General features: G+C 32.8%; 2 protein-coding genes and 1 long non-coding RNA gene across 11 annotated transcripts; all 3 read left to right on the top strand.

Moving 5' to 3' along the window:
* The first annotated feature begins 2,592 nt into the window (after positions 1-2,592).
* On the top strand, positions 2,593-6,186 carry LOC102624697 (uncharacterized). Of its 9 annotated transcripts, none has more exons than XR_008053637.1 (8): positions 2,593-2,817; positions 3,255-3,365; positions 3,953-4,035; positions 4,242-4,326; positions 4,396-4,500; positions 4,583-5,014; positions 5,129-5,421; positions 5,971-6,186. It is a non-coding gene; the product is annotated as an uncharacterized LOC102624697 (long non-coding RNA). The 9 variants fall into 9 exon arrangements; XR_008053635.1 differs by having other exon boundaries at positions 4,238-4,326; XR_008053634.1 differs by having other exon boundaries at positions 3,953-4,158; positions 4,238-4,326.
* A 2,291-nt stretch (positions 6,187-8,477) lies between these two features.
* LOC102622369 (uncharacterized) lies at positions 8,478-16,302 on the top strand. Its single transcript, XM_006479243.4, has 17 exons — positions 8,478-8,621; positions 8,725-8,823; positions 8,907-9,008; positions 9,115-9,280; positions 9,389-9,527; positions 9,961-10,054; positions 10,679-10,819; positions 11,266-11,366; positions 11,978-12,091; positions 12,989-13,215; positions 13,635-13,693; positions 13,778-13,963; positions 14,052-14,175; positions 14,388-14,446; positions 14,942-15,087; positions 15,229-15,393; positions 15,843-16,302. Exons 1-17 carry the CDS (start codon positions 8,555-8,557, stop codon positions 16,146-16,148), a joined length of 2,295 nt encoding a protein of 764 aa, XP_006479306.2. The 5' UTR covers positions 8,478-8,554; the 3' UTR covers positions 16,149-16,302.
* Positions 16,303-16,751: 449 nt separating this feature from the next.
* On the top strand, positions 16,752-17,788 carry LOC102622067 (basic blue protein-like). Its single transcript, XM_006479242.4, has 2 exons — positions 16,752-17,011; positions 17,452-17,788. The coding sequence occupies exons 1-2, from the start codon at positions 16,816-16,818 to the stop codon at positions 17,649-17,651; spliced, it is 396 nt and encodes a 131-aa protein (XP_006479305.2). The 5' UTR covers positions 16,752-16,815; the 3' UTR covers positions 17,652-17,788.
* The last annotated feature ends 799 nt before the right edge of the window (positions 17,789-18,587 follow it).

Genomic DNA, 18,587 nt, shown 5'->3' with positions numbered 1-18,587 from the left:
TATTTTTCTTGATTGCATGGCAGCAACTAAATCTGAAACCTGCACTAAATCATACTCTCTCCTCTTTTTTGCCCTAATTTGCTTCATTTTTCTACTCTTTCAGTTTAGCACTACCGATCCCATAAAAGCTAGCCCATCAAAACCCGACTCATCAGTCACCACCACATCCACAAGGTTCCTTCTGAACTCTCCATCTTCAACTTCAACTTCAACCGTGAACTTGCATAATCCAAAACGAACCCCAAACACGCCTTCTAATGGACAACAATTTGGAGCCGATGAACACGAAGTTCCCAGTGGACCAAACCCTATATCAAACAGGTAAAGTTATTACTATTTGGAAGCAAACCAAAGGATAAGTTGAAGATGATAAAGTTATTGTAGCGGCATAGTTATTACGTATGAAACTGTCATCTTTATGTTTGTTGTCTCAGTCCACCATTAACAGAGCTTGTCCTCTGTGAGAGCGAGGTTTGTTGCAGTCTTTGTTAATGCTACCATCGTCATCATCCATAGTTAATGTTGGTTTTTTCAATTTTTTTTTGTTCCCTTTTTCTTACTAGAAATGTATAGCAAGAGAGAGTTTTATTCTATTTAATTTTCTTTATGTATGTATGTTTCCTTCTTCTATATTTGTTTTTAATATAGATGATGATGGTATGGTTTAAATACATCATGGTTCTTTTCTTCTACTTCTTAAATATAGATCATGCTTCTCTAGATCATTTTCTCATATTTTATTAAGAGATCTCGAAGTAATTCCCTTGAGGAGATTACCATTTTTATTAGTTATATATATGTGCCTCAAGATCTCCTAATTAAGGGTGTCCTTTTGCTGGTGAAGTTAATGGAATGAATGTAGTAATTAACCCAGGAACATACAGTGTAATTTATAGATTTTTCGTAATGAATTGATGATATTGCATGGGGTTGCTTGCGTTCTATTGGGTATGAGAAAGCTGAGGCAAAAGATAAGAAGGGAATCTGAGGCAAAGAGAGAACTGTACAATGGAGCTAGATCTATGAGCACGAGGATAGAGAACATCTTGTTTTGTTTTGATTTGCCTGAGTAATTATTTGATCAGTCTTTGGACTTTGCTTTTGTCTTCTCAAAACACAATAACCAAGAAAGTTGTGCTGACAGACAGGTGCCAACAACAAACAAATTAAAGTCGTCATAGCAGAAAAGCTAGCTAGCTAGCTACCCTCATATGATTTGATAATTATAACAGTATCATTTTCCTGTTGTTGAATAGAATGCAAAATCAATCATTTACTCTAAGATGGTCGTTCGTCACACCCCAAAAAAGCTATAAAAAAAAAAAAAAAAACACTTATTCTATCAATATATGTGTATACCCTCTACTGAACTATCAATATATGTGTATACCCTCTACTGAACTATGTGTGTGTTTATATATATACATTTGGTTCTCCGACCAAAATTTGCAGGGAGAAACTCTGAGTTTCATTTTGAAAACATTAATTTACAATTAAGAGAGCCAGCTGTGTGTACAAGTTGCAAATTGTATGATCTCATACTCACCACAACGCAATAACTTAATTTATTGAAACAGTTCGGAAAAAGAGGAACAACAAGATATTGAGAGACGACGTCAATGGCATTGGCACTTTCAATTTAATTTTAGAAAATATTTAATGTCATTGTGGCTTGTAGGGGATCATTACCCCCCCCCCCCTCCCCCCAAAACAAAAAAAAAATTATTTGTTGTCACATTTTTTTCACGGAAAATAATTATATTTTTCACCACTATTCTTAAAGAGTCACAAAACTTTACCATCACTACAACAAATATGGTCTTTGGTAACATTATATTGTAGCATTTTTTTAAAGAATGTTACCAAATATTAATTTATTGTAATATTTTCTAAAGTAACGCTACCTTTGTAGTATGAAAGCCATTACATTTTGGTTTTAATGACACTTGATAATTACTAGTGGCATTTTTGTATATGCTACATATAATATTGAATTATATAGCATCTAGGAAATGCTACAAGATAAGATTAAATAAAATAGCATTTGAAAAATGTTAAGGAATAGTAATAAATGTAATAATATTTTAAAATAGCATTGGTAGCATTCTGATTGATAAAATACAATAGCATTTGAAAATTGCTACAAGACAAAAGGATTGAAGCATTAGACCGTCAATGCCTATTGGTGATATGAAAATAAGGTAAATAGAATACCAATTAATAATTTAACATTCTAAAAATTCTACAAGATAGTATTAAATATAATATTATGTTAGGTATCCCAGCATTTAAGTCTCAACAGATGTGGCACTCATCTATTTAATGGCGAATAACTAATTTTATAAGTTATGAAATTCATCATCGAATAAACGTGTGATAAATAGTATTGGGTCTCAAGTTGAAACTTAAATACTAGGATCCCTAATATTATTGTCAAATATAATAACATTATTTTTTGTGAGTAAATATAAAAGCATTTTAAAAATTTTATAAAATAGTAAAATTATAAAAATAAAAAATGGGCTGAAAATATATAAAATGGGTAGTTTTAGTAAAAGGCGGGTACTTTATAAAAAAAATTAAAAATGCCCATTATTTTATTTCACTTCCCGCGATCCCTTTCTAGACAATTCTCCTCTGCTATCTCTTCTCCATGCCCATTGTTCTCTCCAACTCTAATTCCAACTAAATCTGAAAAAAAAAAGATAAAAATAGAGAAAGACGAACAACGATTCCATGGGCACTTCACGTATGTTTGTTGATTTGAGAAAGATTACTTGGCTTTTTGGATGATTTAGAAGTGGTATCATTGATTTGGTAAGGATTATTGCTCCGTTACTCGTGCAACTTCAATTTCATTATACCCAAGGTCAAAGCAAATGCACATCCCCAATCTGGGTGTTTTTTCTTCCATCAACTTGAGCAATTAATGATTAAATTATTTACTATTATATATGGGTCTGATGGTTGAACATTTAAATGGAAAAGTCGTGTTATCTTGTTAATTGATTTTGGATTATTGATAGTTTTATACTTTATTATTATTATTTTTTTCTCTCAATCCCTAGCATTCTAGCAATATCTACAATTAGCTGCATCAATATAATTTTTTAACTTATATGCCGTTATTATAGATTGGCTGGTTATGATTTCTTTCTCTTTTGATCAAATTGGTCTTGGGTTTTGATTTATGATTGTCAGTATTAACATGATTTTAATTGTAGAATCTCAAAATTCTTGTTTGGTATGTGTAGTGTTAGCCTTTGATTGAGGAATTATCAACTTCATACTCAATAGACTTGCAGCAACGTGCATATCAATTCTGAGGCAGGTTTGGTGAAGAAATTTAAAGTCAAAGAACAAAGGTGCAGCCAATACAATTTTCTGGTACTATTTATTTTATTTTAATATGTTTTAAAATTTGTTTGCAGCAACATCTTTTAATAATTATTAATCGTTTTGTATTGTGACTTTGTACAAACATAAAGCTGTAAACAAATGGTCTGACAAGAGTTTTGATGGATTGTTAGAACTGCTGCATGATATGCTACCTGTGGATAATGTGCTTCTTAGATCAGTTTACTCAGTGAGAAAATTGTTGAAGACATTTGATTTAGGGTATGAGAAGATACATGCATGTGTAAATGATTGTTGCTTGTTTAGAAAAGAAAAAGAGAATATGGATAGTTGCCCAACATGTGGGCTTGCAAGATGGATCTATTGGTGAGGGATCTACCTCATTATCATCTTTTTTAGGACCTCTTGTACGAGAGCATGTACCGTATACAATTTCAGATTGGAGGAAACTTCCTTTGAATTTGAAAGAAGTGTTATGGGAATGTATTAAGATATGTAGCTCTATTGTAATTTAAGTATATATCATTTGGATGAAAATACATAATTGAATGGAAATTAAAATTATTTTGTATTTTCAATTAAATATACATTGCAGAAGAGATACAAATTGGATGGACAATGGCAAAGAACTTATGTGTTCCAAGAGATGGCTGGGCTTTGGAGGGCTTCAAAATCAAGGTTAGTTTAGAAGATATTGCAAGCAAAAATGAACAAGAAAGAATGAAGTTAAGACCTGATAACATCTCATCAATAAGCGAGTGGAAAAGTTTTGTGAAAGAAAAAACAAGTGAAAATTTTAAAGTAAGTGTATTACTATATTAAATTATGTAATTATGGCTGTAACTATGTTACTAAACAAAGTTTATATTAATTGTGCAAGAAAGAAGTGAAGGATTTAAAAAGATTAGGAAGAAACAAATCCCACAAACAACAGGTCGTAGAGGACTTGCTAGAATGACAGAAGATATGGTAAAAAAATATTTCTTTTATAATAGGATTTTAGCTGAGCAATCATTTCTAAACTATTTTTTGTTACAGAAAAAAAGTAGTGGAAAAACTGAAGTGCCTAGAGTTGATGTATGGATATGAGCACATACAAGAAAGGACGGTCAACCCGTGAATATTCCAGCTGGAGAGACTATTGTAAGAATATCCATTTATTTAATTGATATGCTTGTTTTTATCATCTTTTCATGATGAATATTACTTTTAAATAAATTTTCAGGATAAATTAAAAGAAACTTTGCAAGATCCATCACAACATTCTTCAAATAATCTAAGAGATGATGCTCTCTCACAAGTACTTGGGCCTGACAATTCTCATTTAAGAGCTATCGGCAAAGGAGTCACCATTTCAAAGTTGGCCATACTATCACAAAAGGACAACATTATAGCTAAGTTGACATAAGAACATGATGAAATTAAAAAAGAAAATGCTAAAATGAAACAAGAACAAGATGAAATGAAGAAAGCATTGTCCGATATGCGAAGTTTAGTTGAAGAGTTACAAAAAAGGCAGGCATGTACTATGTTTTACTCACTTTTATGTATTTGTTATAATATTTAGTTACTGACTTTTTATTTTTCATTTTAGAGTCATTTTCATGAAACCAAAGCAAGTGGGAATCCTCCGAAAACACCTTTGACTTCTCCAATGGTAAGAACATTATTTACACTTTTAAGTTTAGTGAAAGTATGAAAAATAAAATGCTGAAGGCTTATTACTAATATTGTTTTTCTTAATTAAATTGTCTTTGTGTTGCTGTTAAAGAGTGTGAAGGCAATCCCGAACATTACTAAGTGTAAAATTGGAGGGGTCTGATACAGTTGTGGCTGAAGAGTGTTGGTCATCAAGTGATCCAAATGCACTTGTTCATCACATTCCTCTTGGTTCTAATGTTGTAAGAGTTTGGGTGGATATAGCTAGGCAGCCGCTAAAGTTTTTGTGGAAAGTAACACATTATATGACTACAATTGAAGAATCTGTTGGGAGTACAATTGCATGGCTAGCTGATAGAGTTATCATGTTTGCTCCCAACTAACTTTTCTAGTCCATCTATTTAGGTATTCTTTTACATCATTTTCTTTTTTCCAATGACCTCATATTTTTAAGTTCGCTTGCAAATATGATCTAGTTTACCATTATGAGAAAGTAATTTTGCATTTTTTTACTTTGAGAAGGTTCTGATTTTATATTTTTTTGTATGCAAAATTGTCCTCTTTATGTTATCTTCTTGGTTCAATTTTTCCTAGAGTGGTTATTATGAAAAGTAGTTGTTTTGTTCATTTTTACTAGGAGCCATACGCCAAGGCCATATGTGTTTGAAATGCTAATCTTGGTGGGTTGTGATTTGGCTTATTGCTCTTGGTGGGTTGTGATTTGGCTTATTGCTTATCTTTATGTTATTTCATTTTTTCTTGATAAATGAAAAATAAAATATTTTCCTCTTGTGATACAAATATTCAGATTCGTTACTTTGAATTTTCAATATTATTATTTTTATTTGTATTTATTAATGAGTCATTATTTTATTTGTCATTCTTAAAGCATCATTATTAATTCTTTTCATTATCATAATGTAACTATGTTTTTGTTTTAAATTCATGATGCAGGTTGTAAAGATTTAAGTATATTTTGTAAAGAGTAGAAGGCAAGGTGTGGATGTTATCGGTAACATAACTGGTAAAAAATTGCAAGTATGACATGAACATACTTAATTTTTTGTATAAGTCTCTTTGTATACTTTGATGTACATGATCATGTGATTTTGGATGCTTATATATAGTTACAGTGATGAAATATATGGTATCTAATTTTTTTTCATGAAAGGAATAATAGATTACACATCAAATGGTTTGGCATTGGAGACTTAAAATTATATTTGGTGAATAAATATTTTGATACGAATTTATCAACTAAATTGATGATATTGAACAACCATTAAAAAAATACTTTTTTATTTACCAACATTCATAACTTTTTACAAATGCTACTATATAAAGATTTAACATCTTCCATAGCATTTACTAACAGCTACATTATCTATATATATTAATTTTGTACTAGTTGTAACATTACCAAAACGTTATAATTGTTAGTAAAATTGCATTATCAAAGTGCTATAAAAGACAAGCGGTAGCATTAGTAAAGGTTCAGTAGCATTTTTTTAATGTTATATATGGAATTTAGTAGCATTGCATAAATGCTACACACTGCACAATGATAACATTTGCACGAAGCTGTAAAATAAGATTTGCTAACCATTTTAAAATGCTATATATATGAATTGTTAGCATTCAATAGATGCTATTAAATAGTAAAACTTTTAGTTACATGGGCAAACTTAGCGTTGCCTAAAATGCTACCAATCACCTTTGGTAGCATTTTTTGGATGCTATTATATATCCTTTTTGTTGTAGTGCATCTGTGCAGGTACTCATTTTTAGATTTCATCTAAGGTTTATCACAAAAAAATTAAAAAGCTATTGGCAAAAGGAAATTAAGATTTAAGAGGCATATAGTTAGAAATTACTCGTGTGCTAACTTTATGCAAAGTGCGTCTCAAGAAATTTGTGATGAATATATCAATCATATAATTCTTACACAAATGAAAAGTATAATAAACAGGCAGTAAATTGTTTACAATTACCCTAAAGGGGAACGGCTAATCTGATCTAGGTGAAACTTCTTTTATACAATCAAGAAATCGACCATGTAATTATATATGAAAGAATCTAATTATCAGTAACACTATTTATCTTGACCTATGAACAGTCGATCGCATGTGCATATATATATATAGGCCGGTGGAAATAATTCTCTCCCTATATAAATGCATATATGTATTATATATATAGACACTAATTAAACACAACAGTGATACAAATAAGTAAGTTAAATTGGATCCCGAGAGCCTATAAATCTTAGGTTAAATGGAAAGAGTTACTTGCAAATAGTTAGCTAGAGCAATAGATGAAGAGGGAAGATTAAGCTAGTCATGTCAGTGCATTTTTTGCTGGATCAGCACAACCCTTCTGATTTTCTTGCAAGTGCCGTCAAATTAATTGCCTGTTTTCTTTCTCCCTTTTTTTTTATGGCTGTCCCATCAACGGAGTCCGATCGATAGAAGCCAACTTCCTTTGGGATATTGCCTCAAAGAAAATTGATCGATGTTGACTTAAAGTTATATACACAGAAAATCTAATAATTATATATATATGGTTCATGCTTTGCTTGCTATTCATATGGCATCCAGTTCCAACCTCGATCTCTATCAAATATTAGAAGGCAAGTTCTGAATGCAATTATACATAAGTAGCGAGCTAGCTCTATAAGCTAATTGCTGGAAACATGTTTACAGGATCTCTTTTGTTGGGTTGTCCAATCCCCAGCTGTAAAGGTGATATGTTATTGGCTACTTGAGATGGAAAGAAGTTTTCACAAAATGTAACGATAGATCCTTGACTACGTGTCAATGTCAGTACTTAGGGAAGAAAAAAATAAATTACAATGTAAATGTATCTTACATATTATATGATTAGTTTAAAAATAAGTCAATTGTTCTTTAGAAAATCCATTAACAAGTAAAAATTCAAAGTAAAAAATAAAGACCCAACAACATAATTAAAGACAACTCTCAATATTTCTTACGTGAAATATTGATTGAGATAAGATCACATTAGCAGTCGAGACATAATAAACTTACAAGCGAATCAAAAATTAAAATATTTGAGAGTGCAGTTTGTGCATAAATAGAATTGAACATGAAACTTTAGGTGCAAGTAATACCATATTAGAGAATTTGCTACTCAAAAGATTAAACTACACTAACAAGTAATGGTCCAGCAATAATATATATTAAAGACAAATATCAACATTTTCAATAAATTGTACCAACAATTAACTCTTATACTAGTCTTACGCGTTTATTGTTAGAATTTAAACGATTAAAATAGATTAGTATGTGTGCATAAATCCATATAATGTGCACCCGTCATTTATTAAATAACTCTCAACGTATGAAATTTCTTGCTTTAAAACATGGCTAGGCCCAAGATGGCTTCGGCTCACTAAGCCCAAACAAATTTACCCGACCCGATCCGAAATAACACCCATATGCATTACCCGGGTCGAAATCAATCGTGTTCTATTTTGAGACGGGAAGCTTAAACCCTAAACCCCAAACTAAACTCTCAGATGAAAATGGCTCTCAGAAATGGATGCCTGAGACGAATTTCTAGGTTTTTGCCACACATTTACTCAGGTTTTGCTTCAACCTAAATTCTCATTTTAATTTCACTTTGTTTCCCTGCTTTTAAATTTCTAATTTTTGAGGGTTTTATAATGATGTTTGTTAATATTGATAGGATCTCATTTTCAACAATCTAGACGTGCTATTATCAACAGTTTAGCTTCCTCTTTAATCCCATTCCCTCCTGAATGTGAGCAAATTAGCAGAAATGGAGGTAATTTTTAACAATCACATTACTGTTATTTATTTATTTATCTCTCTATTTTTGGCAATTTTATTAACTTGGAAAATTGACAGTCAATTTTAGTTTCTCAACAATTGCACAAGCATCACCTGCTGAGTCTCTTTCTCGATCAGATACATTGTCTTTCATTGAATCCACTTTCAATGAGTTTCAAGGTATATTTAATCTTCTGGGGATATTACTTGAGGTATGAAAGTGAGTATAAGGAAGAAAATGGATCCGTCCTTGTCATCACTAAACTTTTGAAATATGAATGTGCAGGCCCGCATCATCTTTGGTTTAATATTGTTGAGGATAACATACATTTTTTCAAGAGAGGTGGAGCTTTGTTAGTTCTCGCTGGACGGTTTGTGGATAATTGTGATTCTCTGATAGCTGGATGTGACACGGTTGTTACGTTTGAGAAAGTAAAGTCAATTCAGCAGAGGTAGAGAGGAATCAAATAGTTAATTTTTTATGGTTACGGTTGCTGAATTAGGATGATAAGTAGGAGCTAGTTGTGAATTCTGAGGAGGTCTATTTTTCGCTGTTGTAGCTTTCCTCAGCTCCAAGTTATAGGGTTTCTGCATGGCTGTTCGACCATCTCTGCTGTTGATCAAACTCGTCTGGTTGAAATGTTGATGAAGGAATACATTACTTTCCCTATTTTATTGTCGAACAAGAACTTTCCTCAGGTGAGGTTCTTAGTCCTTGGTTTAACTTTTGAAATTTGAGTAATAAGATTTTATGCTTAGAAAATTGGTGTGTCCACTATAAGGAGCCTTTTGTCATGTGACAATATGGGAATTTAATTTTCCTTTCTTGTCCTGTCGTTTTGGGTGATGGCAGGTCTAATGAAAATTGTTAAAGTTGTAGAATCTTACAAAATATTCAGCAAACACTTTCTTTTGGTTGGGAAAAAAAAAATTATTATCAGTATTTTATTATGAAGTGAAACAGGGATGGTTTAAATTATATTTACCTGGGTTTACTGTTGTTTTCATAAAGTTCTGTCGTCATTGGATGGATTATATATAATGATTATGAATATATTTTTCTGTTAAGATTTTTATCATTAAAAAATTTTTTAATTAGGCTATTAAGATGACAGCATGTTGTCGTATCCAGATGGAAAATGGAGCTTGCTACCTCTTATCTAAAGATTTTGGAAATGCTAGAGTTTTCCATGAGAACAGTCTGGATATTGACACGCTTAATAAAGGTTTGTGTAGTTTTCAAATTTGAGATTGGAACCGCTCCCTCTTCTTCTTTTCCTATTTACAAGTAAACACTTTTTGTCAGGCATAAACTGTTGTTCTTGGTGATATATATTTGTACCCAAAGCTAATTCTAAATGTTACTTTAGTTGGTGACTTGTACTAATCTTCATTTATGAAACTTATTTCATATGTATATGAGGTGACATTCCGAACATCTTCTGTTTTATCTGATTATGAACGTACACTGTCTTTTGGAGTTAGATTTATCAATTCTAAACAATATCACAAGAATAATTTTTTCTTAGTTCTTTTCCCTTTCTGATCTTCTCTCTTTTCTTCTTTTTCTATCTCATGCTCTTTTCCTCTTCTTGTTCCAGACTTGCATATATATCGCTTTCCCTTTATACTATTACTTTTCTGCATTTGAATTGGAACAGCTGTTGAAATGTTTCCTCCTTTCATATATATCTTCCCTATTATATTTCCTAGTTTTTGGGTTAAGTATTTTAAGCATAACTATTGTCCTGATGTGAGTACATTTCAATGAATTTTGGCCTTCTGATTAAATTGATTTGCACATCTCTGGCTATATCTTCGCTATTTCTTATTTTGATTGCCTTTTGCAGCTGTCGAGGAGTTGATTATGCAACAGCAAGAAAATTCTAGTTCACCCTCTGGCCTGAAATGCACTTGGGCGAAACAAGCTGAGGTTCTTAAAGAACCACATGCCTGCTCATCAGTGAGGAACTTATTACTTCACTTCCCTGGTACAGGCTTCTTGTAAATGGTTTGTTGTTGACTTGCCACATAGCTGCCTTTTCTTTTTAATTTGTCATATAAGTAAGAGGTTTCAATACTTTATTTATTATTTTTTTTCTTTTTGTGCTTAGTCCCGCAAATGGCTCATAAGGCTGTTGTTCGTCTTTGAAGAAGGAACACTAGTCCTGATAGAAATCAGTTACATATCATGCAATGGTTTCTTTTCAATCCAAGCTGAATATCAATTATTACTGGCAATATGAGTAGTCCAATTTGTATGTTGAATAAAGAAACTTAGACTAGTGCCACATCTTTGATCTAAAGATAAATGGGTTTCAGTAGTCACAAACATGATTATGCACAGGAAGAGATCATATATTTTTATTTTTACCAGCTTCAAGTGGTGTGATAAGGTATAGCACAGTTTTCTCATAGTCTGCCGTTCCATTTTCAGGCTGCATCTCTGCTGATGAAAGTGGCAATCGCCTGTTCCTTTCTGACAGTAATCATCATCGGATCATCGTTTTTGACGGCAATGGAAAAATTCTTGATTGTGTATGTACATCTGCTACCAGATGAATTTTAGTCAAGTTGCAACACTACCTTCAAATCTTTAAAGCCTGCTTTGTCTGTGGTTTTATTTTAGTTAGTTAATGTACATGATCAGTTAATTTTATCTTCTAATTTTGGGTGGAAAATATTGCTGTGACAGCTTTGATTAAGCCTGCTACATTATCCACAGGCCAATTTCTCTGTGTAGTTTATAGTTTGATTGATAGGTCAGATAGCAACAACTTTATGTGTAATAGTCAGAGCAAAGGTAATGACCATTAGTTTTTACCCCTGAAAGGATTAGTCTTACCTAGAATCACATAAAGAAGGCTGAATGTTTTATTAATTTTTTGTTCTGAGCAGGACTCAAATCAATGTTTTAATGACATTACATTGGAAGCCAAATGCATTTATGATTGTTAATATACCCTTTGGGGCTATGTTTATAGCTTCAGTATTATAGAGATTAGAGTCCAGTGATGTGAAACCTTTATCGCATCTTTCTCATTTCCATCATTACTGTTTTTTATTTAGTGTCTTCTGGCATAATCTTCCAGTGGATGAAATAAAGAATAAATAAAGCTTAGATCCCACTTATATCTTTTATATTTCAGATTGGTTCTTGCCCAGGTTTTGAGGATGGTGAATTTGAATCTTCCAAGTTGATGCGTCCTGCAGCTTCCTTTTATCATAAGGATGATGATTGCTTGTACATTGTAGATTCAGAGGTATGCATTCAAATATTTGATTTGTGATTTTGAATTTGGTTGAGTAACATGTGATGTATTTATTTGAAAATTATTTTTATATTTTCTTCTTTAGTTCGCTGTTAAATGAATTTAACTTTTCTGTCGTCTCAAATAATATCACTTCCTTCTTTCTCTTTAATTATGCTGTCAATGTCCTTATAGTTATTCCTTTTCTTAGTATTTTATTTATAATACAGATGGGTTTAGGACAAGACAGTTGATAAATTCTTAATCACTCCATTTCTTTATACATGTATAATTGTTTTAGCCTCCCGTCCCCCCTTTCCCCTTTCCAAAATGTCTTCTTTGTGAGAATATATATATACATGCTTTAGCTTTTTGATTCATTGCTTCATTTTGTTCGCATGTTTTTATTTTTGGGCAAATTTTTGACATTTGTCCTCTATTTTTTAATATACAAAAAGCACATCCGCATCTGTTGCTTCTTATTAGGTCCTCGTCCTTTGGCTGCAAAAAGAGGAAAATTATAGTTTCTGGTATAATGTTATCAGATTTTCCAAAGCAAAGAAAAAATAACAATAAAAAAAAACCACTCACCAAAACTGAATTTAAAGATTGGTGAGATGAACAAGGAGAGAAAGTAGGAGCATTAATAGTAATTGTAGGGTCCATAATCAGTTGGCTGTTTATCTTCTCAAAAATAATCCTTCTCAGCAATAATCTTAGCCTTCAAAATTATTGTGATCTGATGGCTGAGAATTTGTGTATAAAAGTGTGACTGTTGATCCTGCCCTTTATATAATTACCTGAAATTTTTTCGTATATATTTACATTTATAATATCATTTTCATTTTTCCGTTTCTTCTTCTTTTATTCCGCTTGGTATTGACCCTTTGTTGCTGCTTATCTACTAAGAATCATGCCATCAGGAGAGCTGACATGGGAAGGCGGATTTTGGAGACAGTCTATCCGACAAGTGGCATTAGTAAGAAAAATAATAGTTTATGGGCCTGGATAATGAAGAAGCTGGGTTTTGAAAGGGACAATGATACAAAGTCCGAAGAGTTTGATCCCCAACCACTGATGTTTCCTTGGCATCTGATGAAGTCTGAGGATGATAATCTTTTAATTATCAATCGCTGGTAAAGGATCCATTCCTTGTTAGTTCTTGATCAATAAGAGCAACACCATATGAGTCATCGCAACTGTTTTAAAGGAATGGCAAACCTAATTACATCTTTGAAAGCTCGCTAAAATACTAAAATACAAGATAAAAGCAGTTTGAAACATCAGTAATTCCTCTGTAATTACTGTATGTCCAAAGCATATTGGGATGTGCATTTCTGATGTTTGTTCATTTTAAAATGCTGAGTTGGGATTGTCCAAGATCCAAAGCTGGCTCGTGATCTTGATTGTCAATTTGCTCATATATTGGTCAAAGTCAATTGTTTTGGACAATGTTTGAGATGTAGCAAACTACTAACTTGCAGAAACAATGCTGTTGCCTAGATTCCATGTGCTTAATCTAAGGAATGGTATAATATTTTGGTTTTATGTGCAGCTTTGAAACTCTATGGATCATGGATTTGGCTTCAGGAGAAATAAAAGAAGCTGTCAAAGGTCAATATTGGTTTTCTGAATGGTTTCTTTTATGTCAAATGTCCATTTATTCATTCTAATATTACTTCATCTATGCTCCAATAGGATTTTCTAAGGTATTGGAGATCTGTGGAGTGTTGGTCATGGAGAAAGTATTCCTCTTGAAACAGATGCCACAAGATTGGTTGCTGCATCAAATTGATTCTAGCTGCTCACTGAAGGAGCTTCCTTATGCTGGTCTGATATCATCTTCAATAGCCTTTCAAAATCACATACTCTTGTGTGACATAGGTACGAAATTAGATTTGACTTTATGGGTTAAATGTTTATCTATTCCATGGTTTGTATCCTATTGCTCATTTCTTCAGGTGTTCTTAAGTTGGACAGAGAATTATGAGATTGAATAGAGAATCTGGAGTCTGTTCAAACTTCCAGTTTTCAAATTTTGCGACCCTTGGATTACCTTATTGGTTCGCATTCCCTTTGGAGAGAGTTTATGCTGTGTAAGTATTTCTTAAATGTTGATTGTGTACCGGCATTTCAGTCTGTGTGCCAGATGAGCTCTTTTCTTCCTTAAGTCTTTCACTTGTTGGATGATTTATTCAAAATCTTTCCGAACTTTGTGATTCCAATACTATTCATTTTTCCCTGATGTGACGGTGATGATTGACCTTTTGCTCATATTCATTTTGCTAATTTTCTGGCTGTTTGACAGTGCTGGTGGACATCAGGGGTCATGGACTGATCATATTCAACAGTGGAGCTTGCTGCCAGGTACATAAATATTTTCTGTATGTAAAGTTAAATGCTAACATTAAGTCTATATTTTATCTTTACTGTTTTTTATGTCATCGTGCATGAGAAAGAACAACTTTTTCAAACAATTTAGCGATGTCTTAATTCCAGTACAATTTCAATTTGATTTAATCTGCGTTCACAAGTTGCCTTACCTATTTGTCAGCATTACCATTTCAATTATATATTTTCGTTTCTTTCAAGAAAAAAAAAAGTCAAGTAGATTGAATATAGAGAGAGTTACGAAAGGTGAACAAGACGTCCACTAGTCCCAGACACAGCTTCAGAATTTACAAATAAGAGAGGATCTCCAAACAGAAAGTTTCTATCTTGGAAGGCTAAAACAGTCTCAACATCTGAAATAGAAGCAAAAACCTTCCCAAAAGACAAAAGCCACCTAACCTCATTTCAATTTTATCTTTTAGTTGTGGTGCTGTTAATTAACTATCATGATCCTTAATTTTGTTGTGACAGGTAGGATTGATATCAAAGTCAATGTAGACATCCCCTCAGACACTGAGCTTGTTGAATCATTACAAGAAAGCTGTATATGGCGCCAGGCCAGAGGAACTGCTTCTGTAGTCCTGAGGGCAGAGGACGTAGCAGGATCCTTGGAGAAGGTTCCTGCATTGCATTTCTTTTTTTCCTCCCTCCTTTTGTTTTTTCCTTTCTTTCTTTCTATCTATTTGATATAATTATTCTTGGTTCTGCTAGTTCTGTACTTCTAGTAGCTAACCAATTCAGTATATGGGTGCGTGCAGGTTGGTGTAGCCCAGCAGTGGTATGATGAGTTGGATACCCTTGCCCTTTCAACTCCTGAATCAGAATCAAATATTGAAGATGAAACCACAACTTCAGATTTGAGGTCTGAAGACGACACAGTTCACATTGATTGTGCTGTCAATACAAGTCCGGGAACTAGTGAAGTATGCTGCATCTTTCTTTCTCTCTCCTCTCTCCCTTCCTATCTGTCTGCTTTGTAATATTTTTTTTTTCTTTTCTGAATTTCATGGTCAAGAAGAGTTCACCAGAACACAGAAGGAAATCTATTTGCAATTTTACAGATATAATTTGCATTTACCTAATGAAAAAATGATACTTTTTAGATTTCGGAACAAACATGATCATTTCTTGGGTTGTTTCAATCATTCCACTGAAAAACAATGATAAATCAGTGAGTGGTAGATTTAAATTTTCAGACAGCTTTGCTGCAAGCTTGCCAACAGTTAAAGTTAGATGCTGAACCGATTTACTTTTTGGAAAGTAAATTCTTTGTTTATTGTTTGTATGGCTAAATAAATAATTAAGTACATTTTTCGTGCAGCCTGGATGATGTTAAATGATACTAATCTCTTTGTTCTTGACTACTTCTCAGGTCATTATTTCTGCCGCACTGTACTTAAAACTTAGGAGATATCCAGATCAACAAGACGACGGTCGGGAGAAATATGCAGCAAGGATATCTGATATTTTAAAACTCGGCAGAAGTGGAGCGATGCAAAGGGATTCATTCATTCGGTTCTTGTTGAAATCAAACCAAGATTTGAGAGATGTTATCTTTGTGAAACCTCTGCACGTGAGCATACAGTTTGATACTCTGGATCACCCGAAAGCTGACAACTCTAAAGACATCATTTTAACAGATTCCAACATGGAAGTCGATGTATCACTGAACACATAAGCGACGTTCTTGTGTACGACTGTGACATATTGTGATTTTCTAGTGATCTACAGTTGTATCAATTTTATTTTATTTTTAAATTATTTTGACACCTAGTAATGCTAGCAGGTGTGAAATCCTGATGTGTTTTGGTCTCAATTGAATTGATTCAATATTCCGTGTCCGAGGGACGCTTATGCCTGTATTGATTGATTGGAAAAAGGAGGTAAAAGACAACATAAACGAAGGAGTCATCGAAGTTAGTCAGAATCTCTAGCTCCCCAAACCAAACATAAATATACATTTCTTCTTCAGCCATCAAAACAAAATTAACAGCAGGTTCTTGTCCTTTGCAATAATGCATGTGAACAACCTGCAATCTTTCAAGGCCCACGGCGTATCCTGAATGAAGAAAATTGTAGGTGACGCATCAGCGTCACTCACAGTCGACAGACTCGCAGGAACCAAACAACAAACCAACTTTACACACTAATTAAATGTAAAAGATTCCCAGGATGACCCTTTCTTTTGTTTTTAATTCCCATCTCACCAACCGGCATAATGTTTCTAGCAAGGACCGGCACCTTACTGTGTGTTACAAAGTCTGTATAAAAGCAGCTGATTATGCTCTTCATTTTGTGAACCCCATTTATAAACTTAAAGAGTTTCTTCTACCGTCACTATACGAATGGCTCGCCAGGCCCAGGGAAGATGCAGTGCAAGCCAAGCCACAACTGTTGCAGCCACCTTGATTGTTTTGCTCTTTCTTCGGTTTCATAGTACTGAGGCAACCAGTACTTTCACCGTCGGTGACACTTCAGGCTGGACCTACAACATTCAAAGTTGGGCCAATGGCAAACAGTTTAAGGCCGGCGACACACTCAGTACCATCCCATCACCCATTATACCTTTATTTTTAAAAAAAAAATTATCATCTTCCTCCTATTTATTTTAGTTACTATACTATTTTTTAAACAATAATTTAATGGGTGACATTATGTTGTATGACATTGATACGTAATGTTATTGTTTAATTATTTCATAACTTCAACACCATTGATGAAAGAAATAATATAAACTAATTAAAATTTTAGCCCTTTTTAATGAGATTTTTATGTTCTTGTCCCCTTTGATTTGAAGTTCTTTTTCTTTTGCTCAATCATGTTTGTAATTTCTTTGAGTATGCCCCCTTGGTCCATTGAACCAAACTCCTAGATCCGCCACTGATTATAGTTCATAGAAACAAACCAAGAGTTTTTTTTATTTTTTTTGGGTCATTATTCCTTCACAGTAATATTGTGATTTAATTACTCTCTGCATGCAGTTTTCAACTATGACGCATCGATTCACAATGTAGCAGTTGTTGATGGGAATAACTACCAGAGCTGCAGGGCTTCACCAACCTCGAAGAGTTTCTCCAGCGGAAAAGATCAAATCAAACTATCAAAGGGACGTAACTATTTCATTTGTAGTATCCCTGGCCATTGCGAAGCTGGCCTGAAGCTTGCTGTTGATGCTTCTTGAGCTACAATTATCACTGTTGCTTTAATTAATCTCCAAATTCTCAAGAAAAAGCTGGCTTCGATGTCTTCATGAACTGCTTAATATTGCACAAAGCTGAGGATGGTTTAATAAAATAATAATAATCATAATTAGTGTAATATGGAGCAACAAGATTTTTTCTTCTCTTTTTATCCTTTTTATTCATCTTGAGTTTGTTGGAAATTTACCCTACTAATTCAAAATTTTAGGTTCGCCACTGAAAATGATCATCTTGATGAATAAAAAAGTACTAGTGTGTGGAGGTCCGTGACCATGAGTGAGCCACACTACTGTGGCAAGATGGGGCAAATACCTCAGGTTTCGAAAAAAAAAAAATGACAAACACATCCCCAACGTTTAGACAAAGAGATAAAAACACCTTTAATATTTTTAAAAAGATATTTATACCCTCATTCACTAATGGAAACAGTTACTTTTAACAGAAATAATAATTTTAATATATAATTACCGTTATACCTTTCTAACACATAAAAAAAATTATTAATTGTCCAATTTATCCATATATTGTTAATAAAATTATAAATATACCATCATTACCCAATTCCTCTATTTAAATTTTTATCAAATTCTCTTTTCAAGCCAGATAAATTTAATCAATTACTAAAAAATAAAAATAAATAAAATTAGTTATTAATGTTATAAGAATAACAACTCTCTACATGTCAATCATTTAAACTTGTATAATCAACAAAATAAAAAAAATGCTGGTTACAATAATAATTACAAAAATCTTATTTTTATTGTATTAAATAACATATCTAATAGGCATAAAAATTGATAATGGATTAAATAGAGGAATTGGGCAATGAGGGCATATTTATAATTTTATTAATAATATATGGATAAATTAGACAATTAATAATTTTTTATGTATTAGAAGGGTATAATAGTAACTAT

Source organism: Citrus sinensis, chromosome 3, assembly GCF_022201045.2.
Source record: "Citrus sinensis cultivar Valencia sweet orange chromosome 3, DVS_A1.0, whole genome shotgun sequence".
In the NCBI taxonomy this organism is placed as follows: domain Eukaryota; kingdom Viridiplantae; phylum Streptophyta; class Magnoliopsida; order Sapindales; family Rutaceae; genus Citrus; species Citrus sinensis.
This window is presented reverse-complemented; position numbering and strand designations above follow the sequence as displayed.